Source organism: Platichthys flesus, chromosome 8, assembly GCF_949316205.1.
Source record: "Platichthys flesus chromosome 8, fPlaFle2.1, whole genome shotgun sequence".
Lineage (NCBI taxonomy): Eukaryota > Metazoa > Chordata > Actinopteri > Pleuronectiformes > Pleuronectidae > Platichthys > Platichthys flesus.
In genome coordinates, this window is record NC_084952.1 from 15,750,351 (window position 1) to 15,767,648 (window position 17,298).

At 42.4% G+C, this 17,298-nt stretch overlaps 2 protein-coding genes across 2 annotated transcripts; both read left to right on the forward strand.

Moving 5' to 3' along the window:
• Window positions 1-932: 932 nt before the first annotated feature.
• On the forward strand, window positions 933-11,199 carry fam193b (family with sequence similarity 193 member B). Its single transcript, XM_062394064.1, has 11 exons — window positions 933-1,211; window positions 2,871-3,149; window positions 3,887-4,073; window positions 5,866-6,084; window positions 6,339-6,759; window positions 6,873-7,056; window positions 7,154-7,387; window positions 8,075-9,143; window positions 9,258-9,333; window positions 9,474-9,546; window positions 10,838-11,199. The coding sequence occupies exons 1-11, from the start codon at window positions 1,053-1,055 to the stop codon at window positions 10,862-10,864; spliced, it is 2,928 nt and encodes a 975-aa protein (XP_062250048.1). The 5' UTR covers window positions 933-1,052; the 3' UTR covers window positions 10,865-11,199.
• A 140-nt stretch (window positions 11,200-11,339) lies between these two features.
• LOC133959103 (probable ATP-dependent RNA helicase DDX41) lies at window positions 11,340-17,262 on the forward strand. Its single transcript, XM_062394204.1, has 17 exons — window positions 11,340-11,521; window positions 12,836-12,931; window positions 13,059-13,209; window positions 13,317-13,391; window positions 13,512-13,572; window positions 13,680-13,816; window positions 13,921-13,993; window positions 14,102-14,255; window positions 14,536-14,672; window positions 14,799-14,961; window positions 15,420-15,551; window positions 15,676-15,747; window positions 15,836-15,932; window positions 16,177-16,326; window positions 16,427-16,498; window positions 16,635-16,745; window positions 16,899-17,262. Exons 1-17 carry the CDS (start codon window positions 11,495-11,497, stop codon window positions 17,033-17,035), a joined length of 1,845 nt encoding a protein of 614 aa, XP_062250188.1. The 5' UTR covers window positions 11,340-11,494; the 3' UTR covers window positions 17,036-17,262.
• The last annotated feature ends 36 nt before the right edge of the window (window positions 17,263-17,298 follow it).

Genomic DNA, 17,298 nt, shown 5'->3' on the forward strand with positions numbered 1-17,298 from the left:
TCAGGATAAATTTCTATTGCAGCTGATTCATCTTTCTTGATTGACTAGATTGAAACACTGGAGTAAAATGAATGTTCTCATGGTGAAGAATATGAGCTCCAGAGATGATTGGTTTGATGAAAAGACTCATATTATCTGATGTCGAAGCCGAAACGTAAGAATTTCCCACCTCAGGGTTTATAACCATGTTCAAGGGTAATGCCCATAGGTCGGTAAACCTGCAGTTGAAACAGGACACAGAAGTGTAAAAAAAAAACCTCAATCCCAGCCTTCATCCTTCTCATTACCTCTGCCAAGGAGGTTATGCCTTCACCACTGTCTATTTGTTTGTTGGCTGTTTTGAATGTTTGTTAAGGTTATGCAAAAACTACTGGATGGATTACTGCGAGACCTGGTGAAAGGATGTGGTCAGGGAAGGACCCATTGCACTTTGGTGCGAATGGATCAGGGCGCAGATTCCATTTTTACTTTTTTAACATTGTGATATAGGGTTTTTTTGTTAGACATTTCCATTGTTTTCAAGGAACAATTAATTGATTTGATTAAAAAATAAAACTGGCAGATTTAGGGGATGCTTATATATGAGTGTATGTGAATTCTGGTGCAGTTTAAGGAGAATGTTGAGCCTTTCCTAATTTATAGAAAGTATTGTTACAGATAAATAATTACAAATGTTATAAAGTTGAATTTTCAGTACATACTGTAACACGCAGAAAAAGGGTTTGAATAACTGAGCTGTTAAAGTTTCCAGACTGAGGCTGTATTCAGAGGAAAGTGGCAGGAGAGGTTTGACCTCACTAAATATGGCGGCATCCGGCTTCACTATCTGCGCATGACTGCAATGGGATTCTCCCTCTAGGAGTGAAGCCTCTTTGCCAGCAGTATCTTTAACCTATGAACTCCCGAGTGTGCCAGTCCTCCGCCATATTGACTGTTGTCTTGACTGGAGGAGATATAGAACATTTTGAGGTCCGAGAAGAAACGAAAGTGTGCCCCCCGAACCACCGAAACTGGTGCAAACTTGGGCAAAGCGCGCCATAAACATCGCGGCAATGGCGAGGAAGAAAAGCAAGCAGCCAGGGGTCGCCCAGAAGGAGCTGGCGCCAGGAGAGCAGACCGCACCGAAGAGCCCCGTCTCTCCCGGCGATGCAGCTGGCGGTGGCGGTGGAGATGCTGGGCTGGATCGGCTGGCCACCACCAGGGCGAACCAGGTAGCTAGCAGCAAGTCAATCGCTGCCTCTTTTTGAAAATAGGCTAGCTTAGCCTCTGCGCTAGCAACACTGTGCTAACCCAGGCATCCTCCATTGTGCTTTTATTCCGTGTAGCTAGCTCCTGCAGAGGTAAAGGTACACACGCACACACTGCTTGGTGGGAGGCTATTTTAGTCCTAACGTAGTAGTGGTGCTGGATGTGGGGGGTGTACGTCGTTCGATATGTAAATAAATAAATAACATGCTCAACTTGGCTAGCAGAATCGCCTACTCAGCCTGCCGGCTTTCGGAGGGCAAGTGTGCCTAGCGCTGCAGCCCACTTCCCTATGCCCGGACAGGTGACATTGTGCCTCGGACAGGTCGTCTGGTTTCCAGGGTTCACAACTCCTCATCCGCCCCAGCTAACGTTAGCCAGCAGGCTAGCCGGGCTACAGCTAGCGTGCTGCAAACGTGCTACACTCGAGCCCATCCGCAGAAACCAGTCAGGCGGCGGTCGCTAACAGCTACTAGCCAGACAGCTAAGGGAGATTGCGGGTTCATAACGAGGGTGGCTTCCCCCCAGACGTCGTTTGTGTTGTTTATTCTGCTCTGTGAGCTAACCTGCTGCCGCAGTGCTGACAGCAGCTAATGTCAGAAGTTTCAGTAGACGGTAGTATGTCGTTTCTGTGATGCTAGTGATGCTCGTCGGTGGCTGCAGACCGGAGTGGTCTAACATTGGAGAAGTTGAGATGAGGGACTGTTGCAGCCTGGAGCTCAGCTAACCTTACACGTGACCTCTGACCCCTGGTGGGGCAGGGCTACTACAGCTTATACCACATGTGTAACATGTCTGAAGAAATGTGTAACTTAGGAAAAATCCTGCGGATCTTTATGTGAAATGTATTTATTGCGATATTATTAGTTTGTCTACTGATCCACACTGGAAAACATCTATCAGTAAATCACCAGTTTATTTGGTACATCGAGGTCAAACTTATGGCAGCTAATTTTTAATTTTGATAGTTACACAGAGTATATAGACCCCATTTTATGTTGCATAATGTTTTGCATCAGTCTTTGCAGTCTTCTTGCTCATACATCAATTAACGTTTCACTGTCCATGCAATCAGGGTCATGGATTGATTGCGGAGTAGGTTTATACAAAGAAGGGAACTTTTGAGATCCTTGTCTATAAACAAAAACATTTAAACAGGAGACAGTATAATGGTGCCAAACACTATAAAAAAAGATGAGTCAATGCTAGATATATGCAAATTGTATGTTTTGCAGTATGGCCACAGAGAGTTCAACCACTGTCACAGTCGAGGATATTTAGTTAGTGCGATGATGGGTCCTGGGACTTGTTGATAAGGTTACTGCATCTGTGACAAAACTGTCATTGGGATGTGACGTTTTGGTCCTGATGGTCCACAGGCTCCTGCCAGAGGGAAGTAACTCAATTAGTTTGAATATAATAATATTTACACACAGAAAAATTCCCGTTTTTATTTCCTACTGTATTCAGTTGGCATTGTCAAATAAATTAGAGACTACTCTGAGATCAGGCCTAACAGACCCTACTTTTTCCCTCTAGTGTTCATTAACCTACAAAATTCTGTGTCACACTTCTCAAATTGATTGGTAATCAGAGTATTTAACCACCTCCCTTTCTCCTCCTAGCCCATGCACACCTGCTGCCTCCTGTGCCACCGTGAATTCAAGGACTGGGGAGCAAGCTCCACGAACGGACTCCCTGGTGGCCACGGGACCAAGTTGGCTGACGCTGTGCCTGCGCTCTCCCAGGCCTTATTGCGGGAGGCGCCAGGGCGTAAGCTTGCAGACGCGGTGCCCTCGCTGTCTCAGTCCCTGCTGGGAGAGGTGCCTCTGTGGATCTGTCAGAGCTGCTGCAAGAGTGTGGAAGAAGAGGAGAGGCGGAGCAGCCAAGAGCATCCGACGCCGGTAAATAAAAGGGGACTGATTTGGGTCACGTCAGGGTCCTTTGCACCACTTCTTTATTTACGACATTTTAGTTCATCTCTGTTTGTTTTTGTCGACTGGCATAATCTCATAGTAAGTTCCTACTACAAATCTGTCAGTCTGAATATCACCTTGGATTTAATAGTCTCAGAACAGCTTGTAGGGCAACAAGATTTGATAGCTTTGCTCTAAGTTTTTACAAAAAATAATTAAGATGAAATGCAAATGTTGGACATTTACTGTATCATGGGGTTTCAGGTGACCATGGTGTTTAAGATGAAATCATATTTTGCCCGAGTACGTTTTCTCTCCCTTGTTTTGCTACCATGATAAGTTCAATTCAGTTTAATTTGTATAGCGCCCAAATCATATCAATCATACATTATCGCAAGGCACTTGAAATTCAGCAGTTCCTACAAGGAGCAAGCGCTTTGGTGTCCGTGGAGAGGAAAAGCTCCCATTAACTGTGAGAAACCTCTAGCAGAACCTGACTCAATGTGGGTGACCGTCTGCCTCGGCTGGTTGGGGTGAGGGGAGACAAATGGGAAAGAGAGGAGAGTTGAGTAGAAACGAGGGGAGAGAAGAGATAGGGGGAGAGAGGGGAGACGGAGCAGTTGTGTAAGCATCATAATGGAAGCTGCTGGTCCTATGTGTGCCAAAATGCAAGTTTGTGTAGATCGCCTGATGATTAACTAATTCAGTGTTCTTTTGTCCTTCAGGTACCATTGTCACACTCTTCCTCTTGTAAGTCCCAGAGCTGTGGGAACGGTTACCCGGAGCAAAGTACTGTAGACTGGGACCCGAGTTCCTTCCTGTCAGCCCACAAACTGTCAGGTCTCTGGAACTCTGCCCACACCAATGGAGGGGAACACTGCAACCACAATACTTCTTCACATTCACAACAAGGTCTGTGATCAGAGGGACAACTCCACACAATCTTTAATGACGGGGACAGTTATTCATTTCAAGCTTGTGTTGTGAGTTTCAGTTTAGTGAAATGAACACAAATGTTGCTTAGAACCAGAGCTCCAGGAGTGTTTTGTTAGGGTACTTGCTTAGCATAAAGGTGTGATACATTTCTGGCTTCTTTGTTCATGTGCTGGTCTAAGATGTTTTAGAGGAACAAAGAGGCATCTTGTAAAAGCTTATGATGTTTTGCATCCTGAGGTGCTTCGAGCTCAGCATTATGAAACGTGCTGAGATATTTTGAGATTGTTGTTACAACTATGAAGTGCACTCGAATTTAAAATGGAGGTGATCTAACTACATCAGATAGTATGACTTTGATCAGCAGTTATGAAATATCCATAGTTGATTCTGATAACCTGATCATTTATTTAATTTCATCTTATTATGAAAATCCAATAAAACCAGGAGTAGCAGAAACTACCGTACTTAGCACTTCTTAACTACTTTCTCTCGCATACATTTTGTCATGACGATTTTTTACCCCCTTACAATATTAAGCATTCATATAGAAACCTACACCCGTGGAATTGAATGTTTTTTTTTTCACTGCTATATTTGAAAACTACAGAGGAGTAATTATAGTGTTCAAAATATATAATGACAAGCAACATGGCGCAGACATTTTAATGGTGTGAAATGTTAATTATAGCCAACGATTACAAGTTCACCATTTGATATGTTTTTCTAAAGCACAGACAAGGAAACTACACCTAGAGGAGAACAGAGAAGATCTTAAAACTGACTTCCTGTTGCTCTCATTCATTTAAAAGCTTCAGTTTGGACATGGGTTCAACAATAGTTCTCATGTGCGGAAAAATCATACCTAAGCTGCTCTATAGTTCAGAAATAAAAATGGGAGCTAATCCTTTCCTGTGAGTTATATAAGTGATTAGCCAGTTAGGATTGTTGTCATACCGACAGAATTACTTTGAAAACCACTAATTGAGATGCATCAAGCATTGTTTTGTAATCCAATCATTGAAAGTTAGATTTAAATTTGGTCATGGATTATAATAACCTGGTCTTCTAAGCACATGGTCATGACATTACATTCTTTTCAAATAACTTATTTTTCTGTCCTTCAACTTCAAACTAGAGGTTTCTAGGAAACGTGTGTCTAGCTAGAAAATATCTGAAAAGACAACTCTTCTTTTTAATTGTCTTGAGTTTGATGTGAATTTAGGAACTTTATGTACTTCATTATATATATTGGTAAATGTTAAAGTTTACTTTACTGTAAGTTGTAGCTGTGGCTACTGATAATGATCAGTGATTTACATGTTATCTATTAATTTAGATATTTTAGAACCACTTTTATCATTCAGGGTTACAAATAACTTGGCCTAAACCTGCCTATGAAGAGTGAGGAATAATATTTACATAATATAAACCACAGTCTTCAAAGTCTGCATGCGTTACTCAAGTGTCAGCACCTGGAAAGTGTGGCGTCATGGGAAACCAAGGAAATAGTAAAACTTTCCAAAACATGGGGATTTTTTTGACATGGCCAGAAAAAAACAATTGTCACGCTCCTCTAAAGCTCAACACCGTTTTGGAACACACTTTATGAACAAATTCATGTGCCATCAATGTTTTAAACAATGTTTTGGTATCAGCGAGATGAAAAAGATGTCTGTAATACAAAAGGAGCATTTTCCTTTTCTGTTATCATAATCATATTGCCTTCATCAGTGCCCTAATACATCCATTGAAACTTCTCCATCTCCAGGTTTAACACTGGGATCAGCCTTTCATGAGAAAAGAGGACTTCATGAAGCACCTGGGAAATCTGCGAAAACATCAGGGACCAAAGTCTGTCCCTACAGTCACCCGTCATCCCAGAATTCCAGTGGATCCTCTGCTGGGAACCCCCTGTCTACCTCAGCAGACCTTTGTAAAACCACTCCTAAGCACTTCAAGACCATGTGCCGGCGACCAACGCCACCAGGTAGTTTTTATTGAGTAATTGGTTACCATTACTGTAGTGGAAAGCATAATTAAAAACAAATATTGGTCTCTCAGGGTTTACTAGACGTTTGTTTATCAATAGAAAAGTGGACCAATTTAGTATTACTCATGTCGAGTAGTCTATATAGACTTGTGAGAACAAGAAGTCAAATTAGATGAACTTTGTAGAACAAACAATTTGTGAATAGATCATTTTTTGAACTAGTCATTTTATTCATATTTTCCCTTGTCCAGGTGAAGCCTTCCACCCCAGTGACCACCATCAACACACAGACTTGTCGGTACCCCCCAACAGTCCCACCGGCCTGTCGTCCCAGCATTCCTCCCTCCTGCCCCCAAAGCCAAACTCTGGGCAGCACGGTCACGTTACCTCGTCGTCTGGCAACAGTGTAGCCGCCCATGCAGCGCACGCCCCCTTCTCCCCGCTGGTACCGAATCTCCACGGCCCTACAGCCAAACTTAATTCTCCCTGTCCGGACAGCCCAACACCTGTCCACAAGCCCAGCCCGTGCAAAAACTCCCACATTCCCGCTGTGAACACGCAACACAACAAACTGGGCACATCTTTAATAGGCTGTAACCACCCCTGTAATGGACACAGTCAGGGAACGGTGGCCACTTCCAATGTAGGTCATCTGTCAGCTGGGGCCTGCAGGTGAGGACTGAAATCTGGTGGATGTTAAAGACAGCAAGTGGCTTTGTGTTGATTCAGAATACAAAGAACTTCTTGGTGTTGATAACATGATGTCAATTCTTTCTTATTTGTAGGGACCAGGCATGTAAGGGGCACAAAATGACTAATGGGACGCTGTGTCATCCTCCGTCTGAGCTGGAGGAAGGTGAAGATGAAGACAGCAGCTCTGAGAGGAGCTCCTGCGCCTCCTCTTCCACCAACCAGAAGGACGGGAAGTACTGCGACTGCTGCTACTGCGAGTTCTTCGGACACAATGCGGTACTTAGAAACCTTTTCTTGCAACGTAGTTTGGAGTAGTTAAGAGTTCCCTTTATAAATTCTAACAACAATATTTTGATATATTATTTTGTCACAGCCTCCAGCTGCACCAACGAGCCGAAACTATGCTGAGATCCGAGAGAAACTTCGCTCACGTCTGACCCGACGTAAGGAGGAGGTGCCTCAGCGTCCAGATTCAGACCCGATGGTGCCTGAGGTCATCGACAACAGAGACGTGGACGAGCTGCTAGACTTCATAAACAGTTCCGAGCCAAAACCTGTGAACAGTGCCAAGGCTGCCAAACGGGCTCGACATAAACAGAAGAAGAAGGTATGAAACTGTAGAAACAACTTATGGTAAGATTTAACCAATGACGGCAACATTCTGCAGTGGTAAGCGTTGCCTAAACACAAGCATCTCTATTCAAACTGGGCCTCAGCTCTGGTTTCACATTAAGAAAGTAAACAGTTAGACAGGATTACATGCATGCATTGTTTCCTGTAGGTCCCTCATGTATCTGTAGGCAATCTGAATCCTGTTCAAGTGTAAAGGCTTTTAATTCCATAATGTGAATTAATTGAAGCACAAATGCTAAAAATGGCTCCCATGTTTCAATTTAACATTAAGATTACTCTGACTATGTCAACCCTTGGATACACAAGCTGTGCAAACCCCTTCTCGTTTACAACATGGGTCAAACAGGACCCGTCTTCATTTCATGTGTTATTTCATGCATGCATGGCAGGGTGATCCTTTGCTATATTCTTCCTTCCTAATTTTGAAGAGTTTATGAACTTTATGAAGTTTAGCATTAATGAAGAAGGCTCCTTCAATCAGTCATCAAAGGAGCCTTCTTCATTTAGGAGAGCTGGATTCCAAGACACACACACAACTCCAGCTTGATTCTGTGAAACATAGCTGAGGACCTAGTCTATTATTCTAATAGGTCCTCAGCATCAGATATTTCAGACTCAGAATCAAGCCCTTGGTCTCATGTCTATACTGCATCTGTTTCAGGAAAAAGCTCAGCAGGGCAACGTGGGTGCTGCAGGCAGTGACCCTCACTCCGATCCATCTGAGGCCATCGAGGACCCCATTCCTGATGGTTCTGAAGCCAGCCGGCTGCTGGACTGGCCTCAACTAGAGCTTGAGCGTGTCAACAGTTTTCTCACCAGTCGGCTGGAAGAGATTAAAAACACCATCAAAGACTCAATCCGGGCCTCGTTTAGCATGTACGACCTCAATCTGGATGTCAATGACTTCCCAAAGAAGGCAGCCACGTTGGAGGGCAACCATTTACTGTCCCATCTCAATGGTTCCTCGGACCTGCAGCAGATAGACCTTGACCTTGCTCCTCTTTCACTGGGATCGTTTAAAAGCCATCTCGATTTGGTTAATGGATGGGAGGACACAAGTGCTGTATCATCTCCTAACACCACCACCACTTCAGCGTCGGGAGTCATTGTTGGGTCAAAGGACATCCAGCGGTTGCCGACAACCCCCAGTCTCTCAAAACTCATAAGGGTTCGCTCTCCAGAAAGATGCACGTCTACTGGATCTGACAATTTGCCACAGGTGCCAGCCCTAGCAACGGCAAAATCGAAGGAGGACAAGCCTGATCCCAAGAACGCAGCTGTTGGGAACGGTGGTGCAAAGTCAAAGAAGAATAAAAAGCAGCAGCAAAAACTGGAGCAATCTCTGTCGGAGCAAAATTCAACCAAACCAATAAAAGCGGCCGCCGGGACTGAAACACAGAAACCTAGCGAGTCTAAAGAAATGGCTTTGAATGTCTCCAAAGTCCAGAGCAAACATCCGCAGCACACTGCAGACAACCAGAGAAACGGACCTAAGAGGGTCGAGGAGGGCAGATCATCCAAACAGGGAGCAAATGGAGCAAACGGTGGCCTCTCGAATGCACAAAGGGGGAAAGGTGACCCAGAGACTCGGGGAGGTCGAGCCGAACAGGATGCAGAAAGCAAAGCTCACCCCACGGTTACAGCAAATGGGCAACAGCAGCTGCAGCAGCCATCCAAGGGGAAAAATAAGAAGAACAAGATCAAGGGTGAAAAATCCGGCGGTGCTATCGGTAAGTGAAGATGTATTTACACAACAACGTGTGTATTGTTGCCGTTGTTTAATACAAATAAAAATGTATCTGTCCATTTTAATTTTAAACCCTTTTTCTTTTTTCTTTCTTTAGATGATGTATTTCTCCCTAAAGATGTGGATCCGACACAATTGGATGAGATTGATAGGGAAGTGGAATACTTCAAAAGGTAAACTAAACAACAGCAATACAACCGTGGGTCAGGAAAAGAATTCAAGTTTAGCTGTTATGTTGATGAATATGGGAAGCATCACTAAATCTGTGCATTCTTTTTTCCTCTTCTTGTTTGTCCGTCTTTTTTCCCTGTAGGTTTTGCCTTGATTCTGCAAAACAAACTCGCCAGAAGGTAGCAGTGAATTGGTCCAACTTCACCCTCAAAAAGGTTCCTTCCAATGCAGCTCAATAACTTGGATGAGTGCCAGAGATAAAAAAAGAAAAAAGATCTCACCACACAGTCTTTCACTAGAGCGTTATTTGGCCTGAGGCGTTCTCTCATTCCCCGTTCTCTTCTCTTTCTTAGCAAGCCAAAGGGCCCAAGTTCAAAATCAAACTCCATTCATTCAGAAGACTGAAACAGAACTTGTGGCTAAGAAGCCAGGGATCTGTCTCAAGGCAGACTCGACCCTCTGCTCTTATCGCAATGTTCACTAAATGAAAGATGCAAAAATGGATTAAAAGTCTGACTCCACTGCATCCATGTGCTCACGTATGTAAACAATTAACTTACATGAAAATAAATGTTTTTATTACAAATCTGAGACATTTTAACGTTGTTAAACTTCTGGAAATCAATCGGTTTGATTTGGTGCTTGGCATTTTGACCTATTACACAAGGCTCTGTAGACACTACAGACTATTTGTCTAATACTGTACAACTGACAAGAAGGAGCACAAAACAACACTTTGACATTTTTTTAGGGGAAAAAACACTTCTCTTCTGCAGAGAGCCACAACTGGATTGGTTTTACTCACAGGCGTTAGTGATTGTTCATGAATTCCAATTGGATTACTTTGATAAAATTGTTGTTAACAGACGAGCACTTGATGACCTTCCCTCTACACTCCTACCTTTTGTACAAACTCCAGAAATGTGGAGAAAACATGAAATGTTTGATAGTTTTCAGTTCACAAACACTAAAATAACCTTGTGGGAAAAAATTGCTGTGCAAAACACTTGGCTCACTGGATGCATCCATTCAAAAAAATAAAGTATTTAACTCCAATTAGATACCCATGCATGAAGTGTAGAAGAGAGAAATCAAAATCCTGTCCCCTGGTCCTGTTATCTGGCGAAGTTCAATGTGTCTGTTGCTTCATTATCAATCCTCCCTCGGTGTTAATCTAGAGCAAATATCTTTCAGTGATAACCAATATACACTCTGCCATCTGTAGGAGAAAAGTCCTTTACCACGGTTTCCTCACTCTCAACCCCTATATCCCAGCAGGGACAGGTACACCAGAGTGGAATGTTCATTTTAAGATTGGAACCATCACTCCTTGTTTGACACAGTTAATTTCAATGCTTGTACATACCGAGTGATTATTTTGGGCCCTTTTGAGCCTTTGTCATCTGTTTCCCGAGGTTGTGTGTCTGCAATATGTTTTCAACCATACTACTCTTTTTTCTTTTCTTTTTTTCTGTACTGTGACCCTGTTGGCACCCTCCACCTCAGCTAGCCGATCTCAAGTCCACCTCTTGATGATCTTTGAATGACAAGTACCCCAGAAGACTTGATGCCTTTTGGGAACAAGGGCCTGGGGATTGACACCAGTAACCACGTTTTAAATGATGGCTTTCACTGAGATGGATGATTTCTTTCCTGAATCTGTGTTCTGAGATTTTGTTTTCATATGACATCTCTGATGCTTTTCAGGTTATACTCAATTAGAGAAGATTATCTTAATGTTTCGAATGTAGATTTATACTATTCCAATAATAGCCAAGTGTATGTTGGCTTGTTTCTTTTTTTTAAAGTTCACTTTTGATACTGTGAAGAATCTTTCGTTCAGAAAGATTAAAAACAATACAGTTTTGAAAAAAAAATAAATAAGTGTGGTGTTTGTTTTCTAAATTCAATCTAACTTCAGTGTTGGTTTCCATGACGCTTCATTGCTCCTCCCCTTCCTGCAGCACCAGACGGAATCGCGCTTCGGCTGCAGGGTCATGACGATGAGGTTTGACCCGTCAAGCGCCCCGTACAGCGTCAGAGCAGCTTCCGGTGTTGTGTAAACATGTGCATTAGCTTTATTTATTAAACTGCATTACGAGCATTCGGTAAATACCTCCGTGTCTCAGGTAATCCGGTAGTTTAACTGTATTGCGAAAGACGATGGAATCCGAAAATCGACTCAAAAGGGTGAGTTACGCACGTGTATTCACCTCATTAGGATGCTACACTAGCTAGCGTTGGCTAAAGCTAGCTAAAGACGCGTTATAGCATTTTGATCTTTTGAGGACACAAGATATGTTTTCTATTGTGTAATTTATTCAACAAAACGTGACTTAATTGAAGTTAAACTGACGTGTCTGGGAAATGTGGAAGTTTTAGTTTGCAGCTGTAATTAATGTTTAAAGCTCCGTGATGAGCTCGCCATAGCACCAGCTATAAGAGATCCTTGAAAACTAGACAACGCTTACCATTGAAGGAATAAGGCTCTGAGAAATATTACCATTTGTTATAATGGACTCTTAAGTAAGTGTTGTGTTCATAAAGTGAATTTACAAGTTAAAGGCCGAGCAGCTGAAAACAGATTCATTTTCCATGGTTTCTCAGCCGAAGCACCGAGTGAGTCAGGGTTGTGTTGATCATCTAAACTCATTTTATAAAGCTTCGTGACTCAAGCCAAGAATTAATCTGGTAGCTTGTGTTGACAAGTGGGGAAAGAAAGTCTTCTATCATCAGTAACTATTCATTTTAAACAATAGATAACGGATCAATTTCATTAAAACACCTCTCACTACCAGTCAAGCCCCTTTTAGTTCAAAGTATAAACATGTGGCTTTGTACAATTGCCCCCATCCATTTGGCCTAAACAATCATCTAGTTATTTCTAACATGCATAAAAGTGAAGAAAATTAATTTTCCATTGACGAGCCTAAAATTACAGTCAGCCACAGTTACACACTAGAGATGGTGTGATGCAGTCCTTCCTGCTGATCAAAAAGTTTACAGTTAGACGATATCAATAGTGATCACAATGTTTTCATCAATAGCAATATAACAAAAGGTGAAATAAAGGTCAATTTACTTCTTTTTCATTGTTCTACTTCAGTTAGGTGAAACGTTTAGATGTTCATCACATGATTGTCAACCAAAATCTTCACCCAGGAGCGAAAATCAGTCTTAATCAAAAACAAATATATAACAATTATTGATATAGCCGGATGTGAATATTCTTACCTTGATATCATTTTTTGCCACTTGGCCTCTTCCAGCAGTTTATATAAAATAAAAAACAGATATGTTTCATATGTCTGCACACCAGCGTGTGACCCTGGGTTCCACAGATCAGTCACATTTAATCAATGTCACTGTATGATCCTCTTTACCAGCTGGTGCTTGCTCCATGTTTATTGCATGGCCAAGTTCTATTTAAAGCATTTTTGTGCTAAAGAAACCAAAGACTCACCCTGAGGGGATGCAACTGCTAACGGTGATGTGTTTGTGCAGAGATCCCATGGGGAGGGTGAAAGGTCTGGCTCCGAAGGATCAGAAGATGACGATTATGTTCCCTACGTCCCAGTCAAAATTCGAAAACATCAAATGGTAAGTTGGTTCGAACTCTCTTATTGAAACGTCATGAAATAGTCGGGAATGATAGAATCTGTTGTTTGATTTTCGGGACCAAAACTGACTTTATTGTTTGCATGTTTTTTATGTGTTTGTCCCACAGCAACAGAAAATGTTACGCCTGCGAGGGAAGGCGGTGGACGACGACCACAAGGACAGCGGGGAGGATCAGAGGGATGAGGAGGAGGGTCTTGGTCCTCGCTCTAATGTCAGTCTCCTTGATCAGCATCAGGTCCTCAAGGAAAAAGCTGAAGGTATCTCGATCAAACAAGGCACACTCTTTATTTTTAAATTTGTCTGTTTTGATTTCTTTTCATTTTGTTTAGCATGACTGCATTGGTTTTGTCATGTGTATCTACAGCCCGTAAAGAGTCTGCAAAGGAGAAGCAGCTGAAAGAGGAAGAGAAGATTCTTGAGAGCGTTGCAGAGGGCAGAGGTAAAATTATAAGACTTTCATACTTCCTAGGAATCCAATGTACTTTGACAAATCTGTCTATTTAAAATGATTTTAAATCACAACAACTAATTCTGTGGACTTTCAACCCTCCTCTCTCAGCGCTGATGTCTGTGAAGGAAATGGCCAAAGGTATCATATATGATGATCCAATAAAAACAAGGTGAGGGTTTCATTAGGGAATTAAATAAAGTAATATATGTTAATTTGAATGTGTGTTTTGTGGGGTTTTCTTTCTCTTATCAATTAACCTGGTTATTGTTTTTTTAGTTGGAAGCCACCGCGCTACATCCTGAATATGCCAGACACCCGACATGAGCGCGTCAGGAAGAAGTTTCACATCCTGGTTGATGGAGAAGGAGTCCCTGCTCCAATCAAAAGCTTCAGAGAGATGAAGTTACCACCAGGTTACCTCACACTCCTTCTCTCACACATGGAAACCACGCTTTGTCTTTCTGTATGCAGCCTTAAATGGTGGAGCACGACTAACAAATCTTTATTTTGTTTGCAGCCGTTCTAAAGGGTTTGAAAAAGAAGGGCATTGTGCATCCCACACCGATTCAAATCCAAGGAATCCCCACAGTGTAAGTGGATTATATAAACGCTGGAGAACAAACACTGCAAACCCACTATTTCTATGATTAGGTAAAGTACATGTTACATGTAGATGAACTGATCTTGTTTGTCCACAGTCTCTCAGGCCGGGACATGATTGGCATTGCTTTCACTGGATCAGGAAAGACTCTGGTTTTCACTCTGCCCATCATGATGTTTGCACTGGAGCAAGAAAAAAGACTCCCTTTCTTTAAAAGAGAGGGACCTTATGGACTCATCATCTGTCCTTCGGTAAGACAAACCTGTTTCACTGATAGCACCGATTCAAATCAATTATGGAGTCTTGCGTGTGATCACATGCAAAATCAGTTCAGTGGTGTACACAAGTGTAATTTTGATCCAAGCTTTTGTGGTTTATACTGCATGTACATTTGTTTGAATTCACACACACCTCAGGTTAAAAGAGTGACTTTAGCAGGGCTCTAAGCAGACGACCATTACTGTGAGCAACCTCGACTTTTTTTTTTCCGACAATGGATATCTGATCTAGACATGTCTCCTGTTTTTCCAGCGAGAGTTGGCGAGGCAGACGCACGGCATCATCGAGTATTACTGCAAACTGCTGGAGGAGGAGGGAGCTCCTCAGCTGCGCACTGCCCTCTGCATCGGAGGAATGTCTGTCAAGGACCAGATGGAGGTAGTAAAACAGTAAGTTGGAGGAGAAGTCTGTGTGAAATATTTAGTGCTTGTGTTTTATTCAGAATCTGCCGTTAAAAGTAGATTCATTCATTGGATTGATTGTCCTTCTGAATCTGTGGTTCCTCTTTATTACAGTGGTGTCCACATGATGGTCGCCACCCCCGGCAGACTCATGGACTTGCTGCAGAAGAAGATGGTGAGTCTGGACATCTGCCGCTACTTGACCTTGGACGAGGCTGACAGGATGATTGACATGGGCTTTGAGGAAGACATCAGGACAATCTTCTCCTATTTCAAGGTGAGCTCCTCCTTTTATGACATTAACTCCGGATGGCCGCATCTAGTTACATCGAATGCAGTCGATTTATAAAACCTCACAAAACCAGCCTGGCAGTGCCCAGCTGTATAATAATGGTTGGAGAGATCAATTCAAAAAGACTTTTCACTAGGTAATGGAAAAAAAATCAGCTAGATTTAGACATGAACATAAATTTCTGAGCTGGTTAAAAAATGTTTTGTCTGACTAAGAAAAGTTAGGTTAGTATTTATGGAGACTTTGTTTAAATATGTCTTGATTCTGGTGCAGATCACCACCTATACATTTGCATGGTTGACCACCACGCTGCTTTGTGTCCATTGATGTTGAAGGTTTATTTTCCAGACCAAAGTTTGGTTGAACATTGAGAGATGTATTCCTAGATTTGTGAGTTAATGAGGCGGAAGTAGAACTAAAATGTCTCGTTTTTCTTTTTCAAGGGACAAAGGCAAACCCTGCTGTTCAGTGCTACTATGCCCAAAAAGATCCAGAATTTTGCCAAGAGCGCCCTGGTCAAACCCATCACCATTAATGTGGGTCGGGCCGGTGCTGCCAGCTTGGATGTTATCCAGGTATGTTCCTCTTTCTCTCTAACACTATAGTGCTTTCTCAGTTGGGGTATTTAATGTATTTAATTTATAATTCAAACTGAACGAACTGGACTTTGTGTTGTGTTTTTTTTGTGTGTATATGCAGGAAGTGGAATACGTCAAAGAGGAAGCCAAGATGGTGTACCTGTTGGAGTGCCTGCAGAAAACAACACCTCCTGTAAGTTTTTTTTTACACTGACACATTCCTGAAATACACAAAACTCAAAGTCAAAAGACACTAAAAAAATGTTGTCTTCGTATGACAGGTGCTTATATTCGCTGAGAAGAAAGCTGATGTAGATGCCATCCATGAGTATCTGCTGCTAAAAGGAGTTGAGGCGGTGGCCATCCATGGAGGAAAAGGTACAAAGAACTTTATTCTAATCATTAATATACATTGCTCTCAGAACATCGGAATAGGAGGATCACTGTATCTGGAAGTGGTTTCAACCAAGCATTGCCTCCAGCTTCGATGTAGTTACTCATCATGACCAATAGATGGCATCCTGCCTCCATGTGTCTCAATTCTGCCTTGAACAGAAAGAACCGCAGACCCTTCCCTCACATTTTCCATTAATCCTTGTGTGGTGATTGTTTTTTCTTTCAGATCAGGAGGAACGAACGAAGGCCATCGAAGCGTTCAAAGAAGGAAAGAAAGACGTCTTGGTTGCCACGGACGTCGCTTCCAAAGGTCTGGATTTCCCAGCTATTCAGCACGTAGTGAACTATGACATGCCTGAAGAGATAGAGAACTATGGTAAGAGGATACATCTTTGGCCTGGACCCTTTTAAAATCAGTAGAAATAAGCCTTTCATTAAATAGTTTGAGCTGGTTTGATGAAATCCTCTCATTTCAGTCCACAGAATTGGAAGAACTGGACGATCAGGCCAGACGGGTATCGCTACTACATTCATCAATAAAGGCTGCGGTGAGAAAAACGACCAACTAAATCTAAATGATTTCTTTATAGGCGTAGTAATTGTCCAAGTATTTGTCTTGTATTAAAGGCAAATTCTGTGATGAAAGTGACGTTATTAGTAAGTGTGTTTTTTCATTCCCCCTAGATGAGTCTGTGTTGATGGACCTGAAAGCCCTGCTGGTTGAAGCCAAGCAGAAGGTTCCACCCGTTCTCCAGGTTCTCCAGACGGGAGACGAGACCATGCTGGACATCAAAGGTGAGTCTGTCGCACCAATTCTAGTTTCCTTTTTTTCCTCAGGGTCCACAGTGCTCTTCACTATTGGCAAATTATACAGATGTACGATTAGAACCCCCAGAAGCAGGCATGGAGTGTTTTAAGACTAATGTATTTGATTTTGTTTTTTCACAGGAGAGAGGGGCTGTACGTTCTGCGGTGGTCTCGGTCATCGTATCACAGACTGTCCGAAGCTGGAGGCCATGCAGACCAAGCAGGTCACCAACATCGGGCGCAAAGACTACCTGGCTCATAGCTCGATGGACTTTTAAGAGCTTTTTTTCTAAGAGAGGAAACACTGAAACTGAAATATGTTGTCAGTGAATATAGGAAGGAAGTGTAATTATATTATCAGCCACCATCGTCTGTAGATCTGTTTGATAAAATGATTGGTTCCTTGCAGGTTTTTTTTCTCATTTTGTTCTTGTTGTGTAAGTGTAGCCTTTGTAAGATACATTTTTGATACTGATAATTGTAAATAAAACCTCTTTATAATGTACATGGTGTTGATCTCATCTGTTCTCATCTGGAAAAA

Excerpts from the sequence above, each read along its gene's own strand:
- fam193b (XM_062394064.1), top strand. The coding sequence starts at position 1,053 with ATGGCGAGGAAGAAAAGCAAGCAGCCAGGGGTCGCCCAGAAGGAGCTG. Across the intron at positions 6,760-6,872 it reads CTGTCAGCTGGGGCCTGCAG|GGACCAGGCATGTAAGGGGC; the intron begins GTGAGGACTGAA and ends TCTTATTTGTAG. Across the intron at positions 9,334-9,473 it reads GAAGTGGAATACTTCAAAAG|GTTTTGCCTTGATTCTGCAA; the intron begins GTAAACTAAACA and ends TTTTCCCTGTAG.
- LOC133959103 (XM_062394204.1), top strand. The coding sequence starts at position 11,495 with ATGGAATCCGAAAATCGACTCAAAAGG. Across the intron at positions 16,327-16,426 it reads TGAAGAGATAGAGAACTATG|TCCACAGAATTGGAAGAACT; the intron begins GTAAGAGGATAC and ends CTCTCATTTCAG. Across the intron at positions 16,746-16,898 it reads GACCATGCTGGACATCAAAG|GAGAGAGGGGCTGTACGTTC; the intron begins GTGAGTCTGTCG and ends GTTTTTTCACAG.